Below are 20,418 nucleotides of genomic sequence, written 5' to 3'. Positions count from 1 at the left end.
TCTTTTTTTAATCAGTGCAACAAAAAAAAAAACGAAACAATCAACGTTGCATAACAACAACAATCGCAACGTAACAAGAAATCTTTGGTAATGAATGAAACGACGTTTCGTTTAATGGTGGTGTCCTCCGTCGTGGTTGTTACCGTTGCTGTTAAGAACGTGAGCGAAAAATCCATCCTTTCCAGCGCGATATTTCACCGTTCTAATATTTCCGCCGGGCTCTTTTATTGTGTATTCACCGACTACTTCTTTGCCTGTAAAGCACCAGCAAAAAAATATGATTATCGGATGCAAACGAGTAGATATCATGTAGTGAGAGTCGATAAATAATTTTACGCTCAACCGCCAGCGGCCTTTTCTCTCTACTGCCAAAGCGAGTAAATGGAAAATTACTTTTCGTTTATTCTCGAGTAAAAGTAGTTAATTCTTCCAAGAAGGTTAATTACAATTTATGTAAACACTGAAATAAAGAGAATATTTTAATGCTCCTCGAGAACCATGGCAAGAAGTAACACGCTGAATACGAGAGAATTATCGAGCTGCTTAACAGTTATCACAGTTATCGAATATCTTTGGTTGCTGGAATTACTTCGCTTCGACGCATCCGTTATATTGTCTTTAAATTTGCCTGTGAAACATTAAGGCGCATATCTAGAGTACAAAGATGTCAAACTCACGCAGAGATATCATTCGTAGTTGAGGTATAACTAGTTAGCGAATTAATATAGCAAAGTGAAAACGGAATAGGTTCGTTAGCAGTAACATCGTATCGCGGATTATTTTCAACGTAAATTCCCTTCTCCGCAAATAATTAATGAAGCCACGTGTGCTTCCCGTCGCGATGGGGTTGGGAGCGTCAAACTCGCGATATTGATATTCTTCTTTGAGCATTCCAGCCGAGTGATCCTGAAAGCTCTCTGAATGAATCCTTACGTGGTACTGCAATCAAGTATGATTAAACTAAGAGACGTTGCCTTGAGAATCAAGATCCGTGATAAGTAATTACTTCTCCCGAATAATATTACCATCTTGTTAACTCTATTAGAGGGCCGCGTTTACTTAATGACAGATTCGTAAACCATAGAAACTTTAAAGACATGTCGTGCCAGGAAGGTACGTTGGAAGAGCAAACTCGTCGCTTTCTTCTGCGTATCGCGTGTGTATCGTTAAACAAATATTTCGATTTTCTACGTATCAAGATATATGTACGTTGGAAATATTCTCATCAATTTCTCGTTGCACCGAATTTAAAAATCACTCGAAGTCACTCGACAGTGTCTCTGCTCGGTACCTATTAAACTATCTGCTGGAAACAAGCTCCTCGACTTTTCGACATTCGAGGGTCATTAATGTAGGCCACCGTCTGGCATTAATTAGGCCGATTACGTAGAAACGAAAGTGGAAGAAGTCGTGGATGTTAGAAAACTTGACAAACTCTCGAGTTCAAAAGAGTGTGCAAACGAAGACGACTTTCCAAAGCATTCTATGAGCTCGGGACGCTTTTCGAATCGCAGTAAACTAATTAAAATACGCGACCTAAGGATTCTAGAATTTTCCATGGACGAACACCGGAGGGAAAACTTCAGCTTGGAAACAGAATGCGATGCTTCGAAACGTCTCTTTCGATATTTCCTTCGCGCGGTCAAAGATCGCGTTACCACTTTTATTTTTGCTTTTCTATTCGTTTTCTACCGTTCGTTATACGTTCGTCGACTTGCCTCTCGCCGTTGCATCGCAATTTATCGCTGTGTAACAGGTATAACTTGATTGTATTACTATTTTTTGCGTTCACTGTGCGTACAAGTGGCAAGTGTTCTTCCAACAACGAAAGAGATTAATTTTCTTCCAGATTATGCTTGACGTACCGTCTCTATGCTCCTTTTGGCCATGATAATCGCCGGTATGATGGTCCTCGACACCGTACGAGAACTCGTAGTGCGGATGTGCCACGTAATCATGATCGTGGTGACCGTGCTTGTCTTTCCAAGTCACCTCTCGAGCATCGCCTATCACGGGTCCGTGGAAATGTTGAAAAGAGTGCGCGTGACCGCCAGCGTCGGCTTTCTCGTGAAATAAAACCAACAGCACCAGAATTGCCGGTAAAGAAATCTGTTGGAAAACAATTAATTTTGCATCAGTTATATGCAAAAATATTTGTTTTCTCTCTTATTGAAAATCGAGTGAGGGTACTATACAGTTCATGTTCTATTTCAACAAAGCCTGGAAAAGGAATTATTTTGAAAATGCTCGGAAAGAACGAAACGTTCCCATATTGGAAAGAATTTCCAATTTACAAAGTGATTAACCAATGTCACGAGGAATCGATAGAAGTTTCGGTAGGCTAGGACTGGACAATTCTGTTAGCGTACCAGCGTCCCGACCTATAATTAAATGGTACGAAACGATTGATCGGTCGCGCCACTTCACAATTCCGGGTTTGCCTATCACGATTAGACAAAAATGAAGAATGGTCAATCACGCGATGCACACTCACTTTAAAAGCCATATCACTGTCGAATGGTCGTGCTATACTCCGGTAAACAGATAGAATAGATCGAACGATCGATGCGATTCCTCCGCGATCGTTCGAAAACTGAACAGGTCGGTCCGATGATATTGTTCCTTTTATAGGTCCACTTTAAAAGTTTCCCTCAGCTTAATTCTTCTTTGGATCCATGCCCGGAACTTTGTCGCTGCAGACGTTGCAAAACACAATTATTCAAGCGGGCCGTGGCCGCAAAAAGCGTCGCTCGATGCTCGCTCGAGCGCACATTAGCCAATCCGGTCGCACTAATGGAATTCGTTGGGAAAGAGTACGAAAAAATGGAACTCCGGCAAAAGGCATTTGTTTCTTCATCCAGGCGACACACGCGTATCGATCATGGCATCGCCTTCTCGTCATGCACGATAGATCCTACAGATTGCGTTACGAGTTTGCCTTACGACTTTCTTCATGGAAACAGCTCTCTGCCGCGATCGCATGCTCCATTTCGGCTGAAACTCCATCTTACATCGAAATTGTATAGAAATGCGATTATATCGTAACTCAACGTCGCGCTCCGGAAGCTGCTTCTCCATCGGTTCCGTGTGCTTTCGTATTATACATCCTCTTAACGTTCCAACGTAATCGTCAACATAGAACCACAAATCAAGTTCGGTTTACTACAGCAAAGATACAGGTAAATGTCTATTTTTAACGTATACCAGGATAAAGAAGCTTCGAGTTAACCAAGATTCTTCGTATGGCGAACTATCTGCGCTGTAAGTTCCAAGATACAGCTTCTACGACTCTCGAAGACTAACGTGAAAATTCGCGAACAAAAAAGTTACCGTTCTCACGTTCGAGGGGTTATATCGTTATCTAAAAAAACTCGCGGTCAATGCATTAGCGTTGGAAGAAATAACGTTCACGGGAAGCAGGGGAATTTTTTTATTTCCGTAAGCGATCCTTACGTTATTAACAAAAACTACAGAATTCTATCTGGTCTGTCGTGGAGTGAGATGATTCTCGCCGATGGAGAAACGGGACAGAGAGATGAGAAGAGGATGGATTTTGGCACACGATGTGCTGGAGTGGCGGAAGTGCTCGAAGAGGCGCTCGGCTTTTGAGTTATGACACTTTTTGAGCCGAAGAGTCGCGATGTGAATAGCGCATCCGAGTCCAGCGTAATATCATAGCTCGATCTCAGGGTTGGGCCAGCGATAAATCTGCCTTAAATAAGATTTGCCGACGACACTCTAGCGAAATAAAACGAACGAACCGACTCAAGAGGCAGCAACGGTTTACTTTGCTTCGATATCGCTTCGCCGACACGATAATTTTCTTTCCCTTGATTATTAATTTTCAGTTTGCAACTTAACGGAACTATCACGTTTAACAAGGTATCATACTCTTTGACCACGTTCGACTACTTTCGATAATTGAGTAAACATTAAATTTTGAGGTAATTTTAATGACAAGTTTCCACTCGAGCTGCGCTACATAAGATGGTTAATTACCTACTTTCGTTTAATTCGCCGATGTGTCGCAACTCGTAGAATTTTTCTTATTGGTGAAACACGATGCTTAGCTGTCAATTTCATTGGTTCGTGTCTTATACTACATATGACGCATACGTGCCTCTGAATTTCTACTATACGCGCAAACACGTGATGCCAGAGTCGTATTCATATTTCAATCCCACGAGACGAGCTCTTGGAATACAGCTCCCTGCCTATGTTCTCAAACGAGAAATTGGCACAGCTAACACAATAAATCACAGCGTTCTATGAGCGATAGGTATATTTCCAGATACTCCTTACTTCTACCTTATTTATTTCCAGTTTCAACGATGTTCATGCGTATTGCGCGCAGGTTTTCTTTTCTTATTTATCAGGGGAGAATTCTATTAAAGAATTTATCGAGATCAGAAGGTTCGATGACTTTCCCGACCCTCCACTTAAAACTTTTCATATATAGCGGATCTATTTTAATTAAACGAGGTCTATCTAAAGGCTCAATTTTCTTCAAGCGTGTACTCATCGATGGTTCTCGATCCCTATCTTTCAGGGGAAAGTCAATATTAATTAATATTCGAAATCGATCGATCGCTAAACAATTTAAAAAGCTCCTGTCGTAAAGCAGTCTGTGATTCTCTACCTCAACGTGAAGTCACGCGATCAGTATAGCGCTGGAAAGCGCAAGTACCTAACCATCTTCCAGATGCACGAACCCTTTGTCTTGTGAGCGCACCATGACATGCAGTTGCACGGTAAAATGTGCACATCGTGAAGAAAGAGACGGAAACGAAACGGGGGAGAATCGAAAGTAGAAGCCTAGCCATGTTGTGTGCGAGCGGATGTTCTCTTCTATGTACAAGACCAATGATTATTACCAGGTAATATCGCGATACGAGAACAGATAATAGCGAAGGAGACTGAAAGCCGAGGGGTAAATCCCGAGATTAACGTCGTGGCTGTTGTCTACATAACGCGGTGGGTACGCTCTTTCATCCCCAGTCGCACACACAAGAGTTGATCGTAACGAACCCTCCACGAGATGATGACTACGTTTCGAGTATCCTCGGAACAAATTCCAAGCAGATAGTTCTAGGTAGAGAAAGACGAATAGTTCTGTTTGCCCGCGAATTTCAAGGTGCACTAACCTCTTCGTCGTTCCTTTTCGTTCCTCGTTCCGTCGACGTTCTTGTCTCTGTTTCTTTTGGTTTCACGGGAAATCAGGAACGCGGCACCCTCACCGCCATCTCGCTTTTGCCAAGGCGTCGACAACCTCTATTCGTTTATAGGTCACGATCTATTCCGTACCTTTGAGACGGACGCGGTATCCAGAATTCCTCCTTGACCTCCATCTGCGCTTTGAAATTCCAAAACAACGAAGATACCGTGCATCCCATCCTCCCTCTGCCTGTTACTGCTTCGACGACGTTCGATAAACCCGTCCTGACTTCTGATGCAACGATCATAGAATACCTTGATACACCGCATTTGCACGAATGCATCTGATTTCGGATGATTTTAGGGAAATCCGAAGGAAGTTGTTTCTCAATGTAATATTCATAGTTTCAGAAAATGATAGCAATACGTTTTTCTTTTATCAATGTTATTAATTATTCTTCTGGAAAATCGGAGAACAAACCTCTTTCTGTCGAATAAACGATTAGGAAATTGAACGAAGAGAAACTGGCTGAAACGAGAGAGTAAAAAGAATCGTGAAAGATTTCCACTAGTACTTTAGATGTAATGGAACAAATTGGATGCGTTCCAGCGTTTCGTTCTCACGCGAATCTTTGCCGGTGGATATGGTTCGGACATTTCTGTTTACACCTCTCACGGCGTCGGTTTCGCTAACGAGCCGAAGCATTTTCCGGGTCCTTGCTAATTTTCCAAGCGTTCCGATTACAGGCTGATAGCCAGCGCTTGGGTTACGCTGGTGTCGCCGGGTTAATTGGTTTTCATGGCAACGCTGAAGTTACGAATACCCGGCTCGGATTATCGCGGGTTGTAAACAGTGGTCTTGCCACGATACGCCGCAGAAGGGACCAGGAGTTTGGTTTTCCTTTCGGAAGAAACGCCCGCGCTTGTACTTACTTTCATCGTTACCCCGTTTGCGCGGTTAGTACTTAATTGCTTCGAATTTATCCTTCGTAAGGCGAAGCGTTTTCCTCGAAGAAAACTAGAAGGGAACGCGTTGTAATTTGCCGAAATACTTAATAGAACAATCTCGAGGCAAGATATCGTATGGATTTTACAATATCGTATCATGTAAAAAGCAATCTCTGGAATACGTTTCTCCTGGCCGATCCGAAAACACGATAAACTGGCGCATCCGGTACACGGTACAACAGGAAGTTGCACGCTAGCGTAATCACTGTCAGGATTCCACGGATATTACGGAACCATGCTCGAATAATGAATGGTAAACTCTTCTCTGCATATTCTGCGGATGTTCGTCTCTCGAGGCGCGCGTGTATCGTCTTTAAAGTGCATCGCCGTGGCTGGTGCAATTCGGAAAGCTGACGAAAGGTACATATGCATGAAGGCGCTTAGCCGTACCTTCTGCTGGTTACGTTATCCGTGCAGTCCTGCCGTTGGAATAAAATTACACAGTACGATAATCGATGAGTCTACCATGTGGTATACGTTTGTAACCGTGGTAGCCTATTAAACTTTTAGAAAACTGTACTGACTTTTCGTGTTTCCTTTTTATCGGGATTTGCGTTTTCCGATAGTACGGCGCGAGAATATATCGAAAAGCTATATTATGTTTTGCTACTAACAAGCTAACACTCGAAATTGCGTATTTATTATAACGAAATATTACTCGCCTATTTTAGTAGGCGTTCCAAAACGACGAATACAGCCGTCGCCAAGCAATAAAATTTATCACACATTCCGGTAAACGTTGAAGGCTACATAGAATCGTTAACTCTTACTCTACTCTTTCCACAATCGTATTCTATACAGATTTCAATGGGCGAGGACGTTGACATTTCTCCGTTTAAACACACGTACGCGCGCGTCTAAGTAATAAATCCACCCGCTCTTCCATCTTCTCTGACTCGTTACTCTTTACATTACCCCTAATTGAATTTCTTGGTAGTTCCAAATCATATTGAACGAGCGGTTTTATTTTTTACTCTCCAAAGACAATTTCGGGTGACAAGAAAAACGACGAGCTTGATTGTAGCTGCGTGAACCAGGTGTACTTCAAAACTATGGACGCAACAACGTTGCAAAAACGAACGAGAACAACATACAAACGGGAAAGGAAACAACCCGCCAAACAAAGTATCCATTTGACAATATTGGGATAATTCGAACTATCCAGTGGGCAATTGTTCACCTCCTAATGGCAGCACACGCTCATTTTCGTAGCTGCAAGCCACGATGGCTTGCACGAGAAGGCGAGCAGAGAGGTTGACTGGTTGTGCTCTGCGGCTGCTGCGAGTGGTAGTCGAGGTGGCGACCTACGGCTGTCGGGCGCTCCCCCAATTCATATGCAAATGCAAAAGCGACCAACCTCCGGGCATTGTTCGCCCTCCAGGGAGTTCCACTGTCCCTGGGCTTAACTTACTACGCGAATTTCCGGAAAACTTTAACGGGAGGCACCCGTATAATTGATACTCACCCTCGCCGTGAACGCGCTTCATCCAACGATTTTGCCTCTTCTCCTCCGCCATCCTTTTCTCTTGACGACGACCGCAAAAAGAAAGAAAGGGAGGCGAAGACTGAAAGAGCACCATGTACGATCACCTTTATCGTCTCGCTACGGCCATTGTCGCTCTCTTGCACCATTTAATGATGTTGCAGCTTCTCTTTGAACAAGTTTCCAGCAGGACTGCAGGGTATAAACGCTAGAAGTCGCTTCGAAGCTCGATGCTTCGTCGATCGATCGCCGTCGAAATTGACGTTTCGTAGTCATCCCATAAGTTTCGTGTTACAACTTCCTTCATAGCGAGTTTAATTCTACGCAATCTAATTTCCACGCGTGAACTTCTTACACGTTCACTTTGCCCTCGCAGGTGTCCGACTCGTTTATTTCTATGCGTAGACTGGTCGGCGAAGGATCAAGCTTATGCGAATACGAGGAGAAAGTATACATAATTTAATTTGACTCTACCTCCTGACTTCCTTATAATTAATTTATGTGCATAATATGTACCCGATATAAGCAGAAAGAGATTTTTATTCATTTAAAAAATGCAAATCTTTCTTCCTCTTTCAAAGAAATTAAGGTAAAGCAAATGGAATACTGTTAGAATTAAGAAGACTTGTAATTCACGTAATACGCGTTGCTTCATAACTAAAAACATTAAAATCGCTCACAAATTTAACTCTCTCGTTGCAAATAATAAAACATATATTTATCCTTTGCAACTAATATGCTCGTACTTCATCGCCATATCTAAACGCTGTTCGTAGGTATAAATTTTAATATCTCATGTTTTTGCATTCTGTCAAGTATCACAAAAAGTTGTACCGAGTACAGGCAATATTGCAGAATATTCCCAACAATATTCTCGACGATATTACTGAATATTGCAAAGCAGAGAACTATTCATTTATTATGCAGGAAAATCTAATACAGTATATAACGAAATCTTCTCTTTTCTTATTATTTACGTTATCAGAATGTCTGATTAATTGCGATATATCTACTGCGATATAATCGATGTTTAAACTAGGCTTAGGGAAGTAATAAATATACAGAAATGTTTATAACAATACGTAACCAAATCCGTGAGAAATTCTGTACTCGTCAGACCAATGAAACCGAACAAACTACCTGCGTTACAAACAGGAAGGCGAAAAGCAGAAAGTTCCTGGACACTATTTCATGATAAAACGTACAGTTACTAAGTTGTCGCTGTCGGCCTCGCAACATACCCTGTCATGTATAATGTAACTTTGATCGAAAAAGTTTTTGCTACCTTTTTATGAACCGACGAAAAGAAATATCCGCGAAAGGAAACAAAGAATACAGAAGCCACAAATTGTATAACATAAGGTACAAAATACAAACCATGATAGCATAATTACAGTTTTCGCGGAGAAAAAGGAAATATATGTTTGAATACTTCGTTTTGTAGAAAGCAGAAATAAGTAAGCGTTCAGCCTTGAAATTTCAACGTCAAGTCGAAAGCTTAAAGTTTGTTAAATAAATATTTGATATTGAAATCTCAAGGTCAAACCGAAAACTCAGTTCCCGTAGGAATGCTAAATAAACATTTGACTTTCGTATTCGGAACGTTCTCGTCGTTCCGTTTTTGTATCGTTATACGTTTCATACGTTTTCTGCTTTCGACCAGGTATTTTAAATTCTTGATTTATAACCATTAATTCCATTGGTTATTTAACAATTTCTTTGTTCGTGGTAAAATAGTCGAATCGTACGTATAGGGCAATTTGTCCGAGTTTGTTTCGGTTCAGGAGAAAAGTAGTTTTGAAGGATTTCGCTTGGAAAATGAGGGGCTGACATTTGTGGCACGATATCCGATATCCTGGTTGCTGTGAGAGTTCTATGTTAAGCTCCGTCACCGATATTTCATATCCGAAACTCAGACAGTTTTAGCTTCCAGGTCGAAAATCTGCTGACACAGGAATGGAGTCTCGTAGCTTCTGAGGTTATCCGCTACCGTCCAAAATAAGGAGCATTATTTACCTAACCTGTGACCTCTGCGGATGCGAGGAATATCGTAAGTTTGTTCGAAGCTTCCAGGGATACTGAAGGGGATCGATTCTTCGATATTATCTGTTCCGATATCGAGATTCTCCCCCGATCAAAGAGACTATAAATTTGTAGCAAATATCTATCCCTTCGAACATCCCCCGAGCTTTCACCAAAAAATTAAGCGCCGATCCTTGGATTCGTACGGGAATTGCGCAGCATATTAACAGGCTTTCTACTCTGCACCTGTTGTCGATTAATAACCCCGTGAAAGCGGTAGTTTTAAGTCATGCCTAAGAATCTACTGTTGATAGAGCGATATCGTTGAAGAATCATTAATCAAACGACCACGTAAAAACGACCTACATTGTCGCCCATAAATTATTCGAAGATTATAGGTTTTTAACTTCATCGAATTTTGCTTCGTCCTCTCTTTATCGTTGCTTTGCGTAATCCGATTGAAAGTTTTCTAAAATCAATCCTAATGAACGATTCGTTTACACTGCCGGTGCTTGGAGAACAGTTTAAATTTTGTCGAGATTGAAAAATCCGGAAACTTTCGCAAGTGTTAAGAGTCCCGCAGGTTTCGCAACTACCGAACACCTTAAAACTCTTCGAGGGCTTGAAACTGCTAAAAGTCTTTTCTGCGATACTTCTATGTGACCGAACATTTAATTCCTGCCTCCGGCCAACGATTAAGTATCGAACAGGAAATTTTCAGAATCATTTGCCCCTGATATTTCTCCTATTATATTTGATCGAACATTTGTTGCGAATTAATTTAATATAATTTTTCGATGTTTCTGTGGCGGGTGGAGGTGGATGTTTCTGCGTTTGCTATCTACATGCGCGCTCTTTCGGAACAAAGAATTATGTCATCGTACCCAGTAACAAATCGCAACGTGTAAATTCACCAAACCATAAATATACTCCCAAATCAGGGTAAAAGTGCGTGGAACAGAAAGTCGAATAAAGTCGTCATTCGTCACGAGTGTTGATCGTCAGTACCCGCTATTTACAACGTGCGAATAAATTTGCTGCATTCTTTTTGCTTCTTTTTTTTAGGAATAAAAGATTAATCTTTATCCAGTATCGTATCTATACAAAAACACCTCATTTTCTATTAAAAGTTTCACGATTACTGGAAATAATTTATAAACGGGGACAATCAGTTGATGGATGGTGTAATATATACGTCGTATTTCTGCGGGTGAAGAGAATTGAAAAAAACTATGTGATGACACTTGGAGCGTGGGTCTAGAAATCTATTTTCTCTCTTATAAAGTTTCCAACGAAGTCTCGTAATTTCATTTCCTATAGCCGGCGGATAAATCGAGGAAAAGCCAACAATCATCTCTCATCCTTTTCCTCCTGCTGCTACTAGGTATGTACGTAGCATGGTCTTCGTCTGATTCGGCTGGCCACAAAGAGATCGTTACTTGCCACTTTTCTTTGCTCGATTTTCTTTTTCATCAAGAATCGATATTACACATCGAATATCGACTCACGTTGCTCTGAAATAAATTGTTACGGGTGCGCGTTACCAGTATAGTCTATTCGCCCGCCCATTTGTTACAAGGAACCGAAGCTATCCGTATCAATCTTCCTTCAATGTCCTTCGAATTTAACTCGCGATGTTTCGTTTAATGTAAACGCGATTTCCTACAACGCGATCTTATCATGACGTTCATCGACGTTAAGTTATCCGAGAGAGATAAACTTCAGTCGGCATTGTGTCAGCGAAGCTTTAGTCGACAACCTGTCTGGATTCATTTAGTAAGAAGATTGCGAAGTATCGCGAGCGTGCATGCGTGTTCCGACGTCGGACAGGATTTTCTCGAGAAAGTGGAAGGAGCTGAAAGGTGCGGTTAAGGGAGACGTAAACGGAGGAGATGCGAAGGGGTGTGACATAGCAGGTGCATTTGCATAAGGCGAGCTTGAAACGTCGGCATAAGGATGAAGGAAGGAAGGAAATGCCGATCGATCTCTTCCAACGACGTTATTTTCGCGGTCGGTCCTGAATATTCATAAAACAATGATTTGTGCTTTATTGTCACTTCGCTGCTCGCATTTCCCTGTCCGATTCATTTTTTCTTTCACCCAGTTTTTCTACGCCCCCTTTGCAATATTCGTTCGCCGGTCGATCGATATTGCTTTTATAACACGCCGTTACCCGGTTGAATTATTTGTCAGTACTGTAGTACATGCTACCGCCACACTCTCTGCCGTTACTATGTATCACAATTAAGGGCAGCTAGTTCTTCCGGCATTTTTCACACCGACGCATAATCCGTGTACCGCACGATCTACCAAATATAATTGTACCGACAACTTTTAAAGAACGCCTTCGGCTAGCGTTAACTTTGCTTACTTCGAATCGACTATCTTGTTTGAGGCCAGTTTAACCTGTCGATTGGCGTTTCCCTGACCCCCTTGATTCGGCTGCGTAACAAACTGGGAGAAACAAACTTTTCAAGAACTAGAAACTTTCTCGATACGTACACTCTGTTTAATCGTTGGTTTGAGGAGCGTGCCGTAATGGATCTGAACATTGGTCTTCCGAGGCAAGACAACAGTCTTTATATAATATAATTAATTGTCTCTCTCATAGAAAAATCGTCTTCGTTTATCACCGAGACAACGAACTACGTATACCAATGTTACAGAAGATGCATTTATTTCATGATGTTCTAATTCTGGATCTTCACCACCGTACTTGTCCTAATTCCTTCCGATCAATGAACAAACTGTCTTGTTTCTCGCCTCTGTCGAGTATTTGTATATAATATATTTGATGCTTGGAACAGATTTAAGGAATGTGAAATAACGAAGACTATTAGAAATATTCGAGTTTCATAAAATACGTAAGAAATTATGCATCTCGTTTGCTACACTACGAATAAAATTTAGTTTTATTTTTTACGAGCACAAATTAGCTGCTGTTAAGATTAAAATCAAAGTATCATCGGTAGCTCTGTATCGTATTTACAAATTGTTTCGTTCGATAATCCTTCGAATTCCGTTTGACAAGGTTCGCAGTAGGATAAGCCTGGAGCAAATAAAGAGGAATTCACGGCTGCCTGCTATTTTTAGTTTACCCTAGTTTATTTAAATATAGAAAGAACAAAAGGATACGGTGAATAGAACTTTAAATATTCATTAGGAAAATGCTAGTTTTACCTCGACCGTACATAATTTATCTACATATAGCTAACCTAGACTTTCTTCTTGAATAGTATTCTGAAAAAATAAACGCATAGTCAAGGTAACATTTGAATAATAAAAAAGAAACACAGGAAATTCAGAATATTCAGTGTATGCAAAACAATTGTGTAACATTTTTGTCGTTTCTTCGCGTGAAAAATGAACATTATCGAGCACTCGATGTGTGTAAGCACACATCTCCTATAATCATAAACATATTTGTTTCGAGTTTTGAAACCATCCACCCATACTATGGTCAGGTAGAGATCGATCTAGCTCGAAAACTTTCGCTTTTTCGTTTCCTGATTTTTGAATGACTTCAAAACGATCAGTGTCCCGAGCTCGATTGTCGAGGTTCCTTTCGTTTCATTCTCGAGAGGTCTTATCTACGGTCGAGCCGTTTACTGATTCAAGAGCCAAGGCGGTGTTTCGCTTGGATGTATTCTACCTGCATTTAAATCTGATCCGTAAGACTTCTCATCTCGCCTTACCATATAATATTGCACAATTCTTCGGAGAAATATCGGTAATAGAGATTACCACAAGATCTCTACGGCAACCTATTCAAATTGCTTCGATTCCCGTTACACGATTCAAATGCATTAAAAATCGGTCCCGAGGCACTCAAGTGTATTCGAGATTGTAACGGGAATGAACGGCGATTTCCGCTCCAATCGGACGTACTGTTGATATGAGCAAGTGCGCAGGAACGTTATGCTGCACCAGTTGGCCGTGATTTATACATATTTTGTATGTAGTAGAATGGATGTTAGCAGCGAATGCAAAGTTGCCGTGAGATGTCGCTAAACAACAGTTAATTATCGCCTGTAGTCGGTGAACTTGCCATATGACTTTATCTTCCCACACGTTGTTTATGGAGCAAACCGCGTTATTCGGTCACGTTATTCAATCAAATGCACTTATAACCTATCCAGCAAGATTCATCTTCGACCAGCACTAGAGCCAACAATGTGACAACTACTGTAACTTAGGCTCGGATTTGCAATTCGCATATGAGTGCGTAAATGTTAGATTAAAGCAACGCTTCATCTCGACGCTTATCGTTCAACGACTCTATCTTCGTTACGGATATACGTATACATGCGTTTTCATAGGAATCCTTGAGAAAGAAAAGAAATTTCTACGATGCACGATACAAATCTGTTTTTGAGCTTTCGCCTCCAATCGGCTCAGTGTCTTCGTGATGATTTTAGTAAGCTACCGCCTAACAGATGGTGCAGAGGAAAGATTTAACCGATCCTTTCGAAACGAGACACCGTCGATGCCGACCGTTTCCTTTGGATATCATCTCGACAATGCTCAGAAGCATAGGCAAGGAAAGTGGGTGGAAGTGGAACTGAAACGCCGAAGGCTCTGGCGGGAGGGCCACTCGAAATTGAGTTTCCGCTACCGGCACTGGCAAACACCGAGGTCAAGATATCTACTCGTCCGGGATTTGAGCTTGCGCCGGCAAAATACCTTCCGCCGTTTGCCGAATTTGCGTCCATCGTAGGAAACTGCTACTCCAGTCTTTATCCGTGGGAGGAAACTCATCCTTTTCGCGAAAGGATGCAGCGATAGAGCGGATATTCCTATCAGGTTGTATCAAGTTGAGAGGAAATCCGTTGACGATCGACGAAATAGCTACAACAGCGATACAACTATCTCATCTAAGACTACTTTCCTAATTCCACTTCTGTAAATATGGAAAAGGAAGAGATAGAGATTTCGTTGTTCCCTAGTTCGGAAAGATATTTCAATTTTCATCAAGCAGCTGCAGAGGATATCAAGAGGCGCGAAGTACGCTTTGAGAACTAACAACCTTAATCGTATTAACGAGAAAAAAGTGAAATAGATACAGGGAAATATGTTTGAAGGATTAAAAATTTGTTGTTAAGTGGGAAACGAGCAGACAGTTCGCGCGTTAAATCTCGTCTGAAAAATACATGACAACGGAATGGAATCGCGCGTGGTTAACGCGGAATACATCGAAAGGATTTTAAATTTATTAGCGAATGGAAAGTGGGTGAGGAGCTCACTAGCTCGCTTAATCTCATCAAAAATATGTTAAATATAATGAAACCTCGAACGCTTTAAATGAAATGCGAAACGTGTATTTGAATTACTTCGATTTACATTATTCTACACTTCAACGTCCAATATAGGATTATTTTTCCAACATCAGTAATTAATTATTTATGGGATTTCATGATACGTTTGTAAAATTTATCAACAAGTGTACAGTTGTAAATATAAGGTATGCAAACAATAGAATTCAATTCTTCAACGTTCGTATATTTAAATAAATGTTCTAGAATCGGAAACATATTTATCTGCAAAAATATTCTTTGGAACCCATAAATATTCACAACTACCCGATATATTAAAGTGCAATCCAATTTCTAATCAAAGAGATGCGCCCTCGAATTTCACTCTTGCTGGGAACCACGACGGATCAACTTTCGGTTGATCCGAGCTGAACGGCCGCATCAAAACATCATATCGGTTTATGCGGTTATAGATTGGTTTCTATTTCCAACACTGATAGTCATACCGACTGATTCTCTCCCATATCAATCCTCTTTTGCATACAACGAAAAAGAAACACAAAGACGTATCGTATCGTCATACATATTTCAACGTTATTTAATGCGTTTCTCCTTTGTTACTTGAACGTATCTCGCGTATATACGGCTAAAGTAGACTTGTGTATGTCACTAGATTAAATTATTCCGTCAAACGAGTTTGTTTTTGTTAACGTAGCCGTAAATAAATTTTGTTTATTTTATTTACACAGTTCGCTCGATGAAACTTTCATTGATATATGATGCAAATCGCAAAACTTGTCACGTTATTTCTATAAAATTTTTGCGAATAAATATCGCTGACCAGTAGAAATTTAACTGGCAATTTGTCACTGAGCGAAGTACAAATATTCCAGTGACGATACGCGATCAATTAATGTCGTACAAGCAGCCTCGTCAAAGAGATTGGTATAAATGCATGATAAATATTTGTAAGTATTTGATTAAAAGAGAATATACCTCTGTGATTTTCACATCCTACAGCAACGAACTGTGAGTAACCTGAATTTACGAAATACGTGGCAGTGTTTCGTAAACTTTCCAATTCCAATCGGTTGAAATTCTTTCCATTAAAGCGCGGTTCCCCTTGAAACTGCGAAAGACCTACTGAAAGATTCAGTATTGCAGGGAATTGAATCCAATCCTTACTTTGGTTCGCTTTTTTCTCTGTAAATTCGATCGATCACCATCAATTTTCGACTCCATCGAACTAGTCTCGCAATCAGTTATTTAACGAGGAGAAGCTTAATTACACAGTGACGTTTGATTTCTGTTTCTATTCTAAAGAGTAAAAGCATCCAGTTGTCCGAGATTCAACAAAATAAAGTTTCCTCGATAGAAGGTTCTTATCGAATTAAAAACGTGAAAGCTTTCCTTCAACAAACAAGATTAATGAGATTTTTCAACGTTTTATTCGACACCTCGACAATTCTTTAACAAATAGCGAGACTAAAGAAGATCAAATAGCTAGAAATCATTAAATTGACGTCAATGCATACGCAAAAGTTAACGTTTACAGTATCTATATTTAACTTTCGTGTTTACCTTCATTCCAACGCCGCACCGTGCCGTTCAAATTAACTCTTGTTTGCCATTAGTAGCTGAAATCGGGCCGTAGACACGAAGCCTAATTATTATTCACGATAATTGCTCCCTGTTATTTCCCATTTCGCACTACCGCCTCTTTCCCTTGTTTCTGTTAATTTCGCACAGGCATACGATTCATCTATTCGACGCAAGAGAAATAAATTTCTCGTCGCTATCGCGTACCATAATCGGCGTACAGGCATTTATTGGCTGCCTACCATTTAAGTTGGAGTAGGTGCTCGTCACGAAGCGCTTTCTGCCATGCGAAGAAAAAGATCGTTATTCTTGGCAGATACGTGAGAGCCCTCGAAGGATGATTCTCGAACGAGGGATGCTGTTCTTTTTAGCGCCCTCGAAACGTTCTCGTACGCGTTCCATGCAATCCAAGTGGCCGTACTTAAGCATTTGTCTCACGTATCTTGCCAGTCGCTGATAGTCATTGGACACGGAAGCCGGACGCGACGATTGTTCACCGAACAATACCTTTATTCGCGAACAAAGACGAAAAATGAGCGGGTTGACTCGCATGGGGTTAGGGGAAACGACTCGGTTGAAGAGCGAAGTTGCAAGATCGAGAAAAAACGAGCAAGTATCGAGGGATGGGGGTGAGGATCAAGAGGATTTGATTTTCTCTCGACAGGCACGGGAATTCCCAAACTTGCGAATCCCTCTTTCTGCAACTGTGACTCTAGAAGTTATACAGATCACAGATTAGAAACCCTCGCGTAATAGTTATTGGTAAATTTACGCGACGGTCAGTGTACGTGAATTTTTGTAAAATACCACTCTAATCGTAATGAAATTTATGATTCTGTTTATTAGAGATATAAAAAGCACATAGAATAAAGGGAAATGGAAGACATAAAGAAAAAATTCAACGTCTATCGTAAGAAAAGATAGAGAAAAGGAGAAAGAAAGGATGAAGGGAGACGGTCGGTTAAGTCACGTTGGCAAGACGCCAACCAATTATGAATGTAAAGTTATGGTAATATTGATATCGAGCGGGGATGGAAAAAATGGTGGTAATAAAGCGGATATTCCACTCTGCCTCCGGTCTCTTTGTCATTTTCTCCCATTTCTCCGGGTTTTCTCTAGTCTAAGCATTACATTATTCGGAACGTTCCTCATGTATGATCGGAGCCACCTACCTCTCGTCGCATCGGGTAATTGAAATCCAATATGCCTACCTCACCTGGCAGCTTGCGGTAAGTCCCGCCGTTTTATTTCATTTCCTGTTTTTCCCACTCGACAGGAAGTCAAATGCGGGAAATAAACTTCTTTCTGATCGGTTGCCTGGCCGTAGATTACGTCCTAGTAAACCGAAATTAGTCCATTCGTACGATGATCTGTTAACTTTATTGCTGGATACAGGCAATTAAATTGCATAGAGCGCGCGTACAAAGCGAATTATCGTTTCTCGATAATTGCTGATGAAAACGTATTTCGAGAAAATAGAAACATCATTTTCTTTCGGATTGTGATCGATTGGCACCGCAATCGAAAACTGCAGCGAATCGTAGAAAGATTAACGAGAAGTCAAATTGTTCGTCGCAGTTTCCGAGCAGACAATAAAGTTTCACAGGAAAATTGAATGAAACGGGCTAGCAGCCACTTTCGCGCACCGCAATGTGAAACAATTAATATACGCGGCCGCGTCGGAGATGACGCTCGTTCTCTGCGTACGTAACGCGCCAGGCACGAAACGCCGCATTATAATTCATTAACAATTAACGAACTACTAATGAAATGGAACGACCATGTTGCCGTCGACCACACCGACCAACAGGAGCACCCGAAATGGTCCGATCGTTATGATTTCCATCCGAGAACGGAAACATTCGACTACCGGATGCGGCCAGCCCTTCCCTCGAACTCCTACTAATATCATCGGACCAATCCGGAACTTAGAATAATTTTCGATCATCTACCGCTGTTGAAACTCGTTTGCTTTCGTGTCATTTTATTAATACCTTGTGACGTAAATAATCGGTAATTATTTCCCCGCATTCGGTACATCCTATTTCGAATATACGATAAGAATTCTCATTTCGATTTCACGAGCTGATCAAGTGAAACACGAATTGTATCCGTTGTTATTTTGCTAAATACGTAGATGGGGGAATAAACGAAAGTTGCGAGGGAGAAAGAAGTTTTTCCGAATTACGCAAGCGGTTTCGCAAAGTTTGTTAGAATGGCTAAGCGATGCGTTAGGCGAACGTAAGGTAATGGGTAGAAAAGTTACATGGTTGATTCGCAAACTGTATTTAAGTCAAACGTCAATCCTGGTAAACTTGGTCGAGTGGATTTGCCTGTCTGTACGCTGTACATTCGAGTACATTCGGTGTTCCATCTTCTTCCTTCGGCCATACGTTCGTTCACCTCGTCACGAGGCTGTTGCCATGGTAAAAATATTTTTCTTCTAACTCGGCGGAAGCTCACATCGGAATAATATTCCCTCGTTTCAACTGCGTGGCGCGACGACAAACGAGTTATCGAGTCAGTTTACTTGTCAGCAGCGAAGTTACACAGAAGTTGAAGTTGCCAAAGCCGTTCTACGACTTCTTCGCTGCTCCTGTCTAATTAGATGAAACGTTCGGAATGGCTGTACACAGAAAGCATTTAATTAAATTTAATGCAACGCCAACGATGACGCGATATTCAGTGTAAAAGTCACTGGATTAACGCGAAGCGAGAAAGTTTGGTGACCACGGTTCTATTTCTGTTAACACCTCGAGAAACACGAATTTCATTTCGGCTGGTTAATGTGCACAACGATCGATTTCGTGTCACTGTAACGTCCCCGATATTTCACGCGGCCTAAATTCGATCGAAACGATTAAACATTTTGGCAGCTGCCACCGCTTGTACACCGGACGGTTGTGAAGGAGTGTCTATTGAGAAGAATTTAATGGCACTGGCGCTCGACCGACTGACAGACCGTGGAATAGGTGTGAAAAATAGAAAAACGGCAGCTTGACGTATCTTCAATCAAACGGGCTTTTTATCGATCTTAACGATGCCCATGGCGAGGGGAAAAGATTCCAGTTGTCGCGTCGTTTACCGAGGGTCTTTTTAATCTTTCTTCATCTTCTTCGCCTTCTTCATCCTGATATCTACCCCATAGACTTTGCCAACACGTAAGATCATGAAGGCCAATTAATTTTAATTATTAACGAATAATACGAATATTTTGAAATCAAAAAATCTCAATGTTATTAAGAGCGATCAAGAAAATACAAGAAAATACAACTTTGATACACGTTCGACGATCCAACTGTCTGCAAATCCGCGGATCTTTTTCGCCAACGAAGTTCGTGCTGTTACGAAAGGGGAAGTTCGTAATAGCAGACGTAGTAGGCGCCGGAGTAAATAAAAAGCTACGAAACATTAGATGCGCGCAGCGTGTAGTTTATAAAAGCAAAAAGATCCCTTCAGAAGAGCTGCTAGAAGGCTACTTTTGTCGCATTGCTCTTCCGGAAAAGTGTAGTAAAACCTAACCGTAAAATCACGATGCTCTTTCCTTTACTGGTGATTCGACGACACTCCATAGAAGTGGCACATACGGAACGTAAATCGTTTTCGCAACGGACGCGGTAACGACGATTGAACTTACTGCCACGAGAAAGTCACTTTGATCCGCTTCGAATCGCTCCGTAAACTAAAAACGACGCCACTAGTGACTCCTGGGCCAAGGGAAATCCTTATGGAATCAATGACAAGAGGACCGATCCTTTTAGTTCTCCACCGACCATCGAACGCTTGTAGACGTTTGTTTTCTCATTCCCAAAAATAGCTGGATCCTAGATGGTGGGGTACCGTGAGGCTTCGATAAGAAATATGGCCCTCGAGTGACTTAAAAGAAGAAGAATCCTTATG

The 20,418-nt window shown here is 41.2% G+C and overlaps 1 protein-coding gene across 1 annotated transcript; it reads right to left on the bottom strand.

The window, feature by feature from the left end:
- On the bottom strand, nucleotides 1-2,506 carry LOC132906107 (adult-specific cuticular protein ACP-22-like). Its single transcript, XM_060957975.1, has 3 exons — nucleotides 2,495-2,506; nucleotides 1,866-2,163; nucleotides 1-254 (listed from the first exon to the last, which is right to left on the bottom strand). Exons 1-3 carry the CDS (start codon nucleotides 2,504-2,506, stop codon nucleotides 112-114), a joined length of 453 nt encoding a protein of 150 aa, XP_060813958.1. The 3' UTR covers nucleotides 1-111.
- Between the last annotated feature and the right edge of the window lie 17,912 nt (nucleotides 2,507-20,418).

Source organism: Bombus pascuorum, chromosome 4, assembly GCF_905332965.1.
Source record: "Bombus pascuorum chromosome 4, iyBomPasc1.1, whole genome shotgun sequence".
Classification (NCBI taxonomy): Eukaryota; Metazoa; Arthropoda; class Insecta; order Hymenoptera; family Apidae; genus Bombus; species Bombus pascuorum.
This window is presented reverse-complemented; position numbering and strand designations above follow the sequence as displayed.

What these genes read in the sequence shown, in the direction of transcription:
- LOC132906107 (XM_060957975.1), bottom strand. An exon ending in CCAAAAGGAGCATAGAGACG is followed by an intron (nt 255 to 1,865) that starts GTACGTCAAGCA and finishes GGTGCTTTACAG; the next exon opens with GCAAAGAAGTAGTCGGTGAA.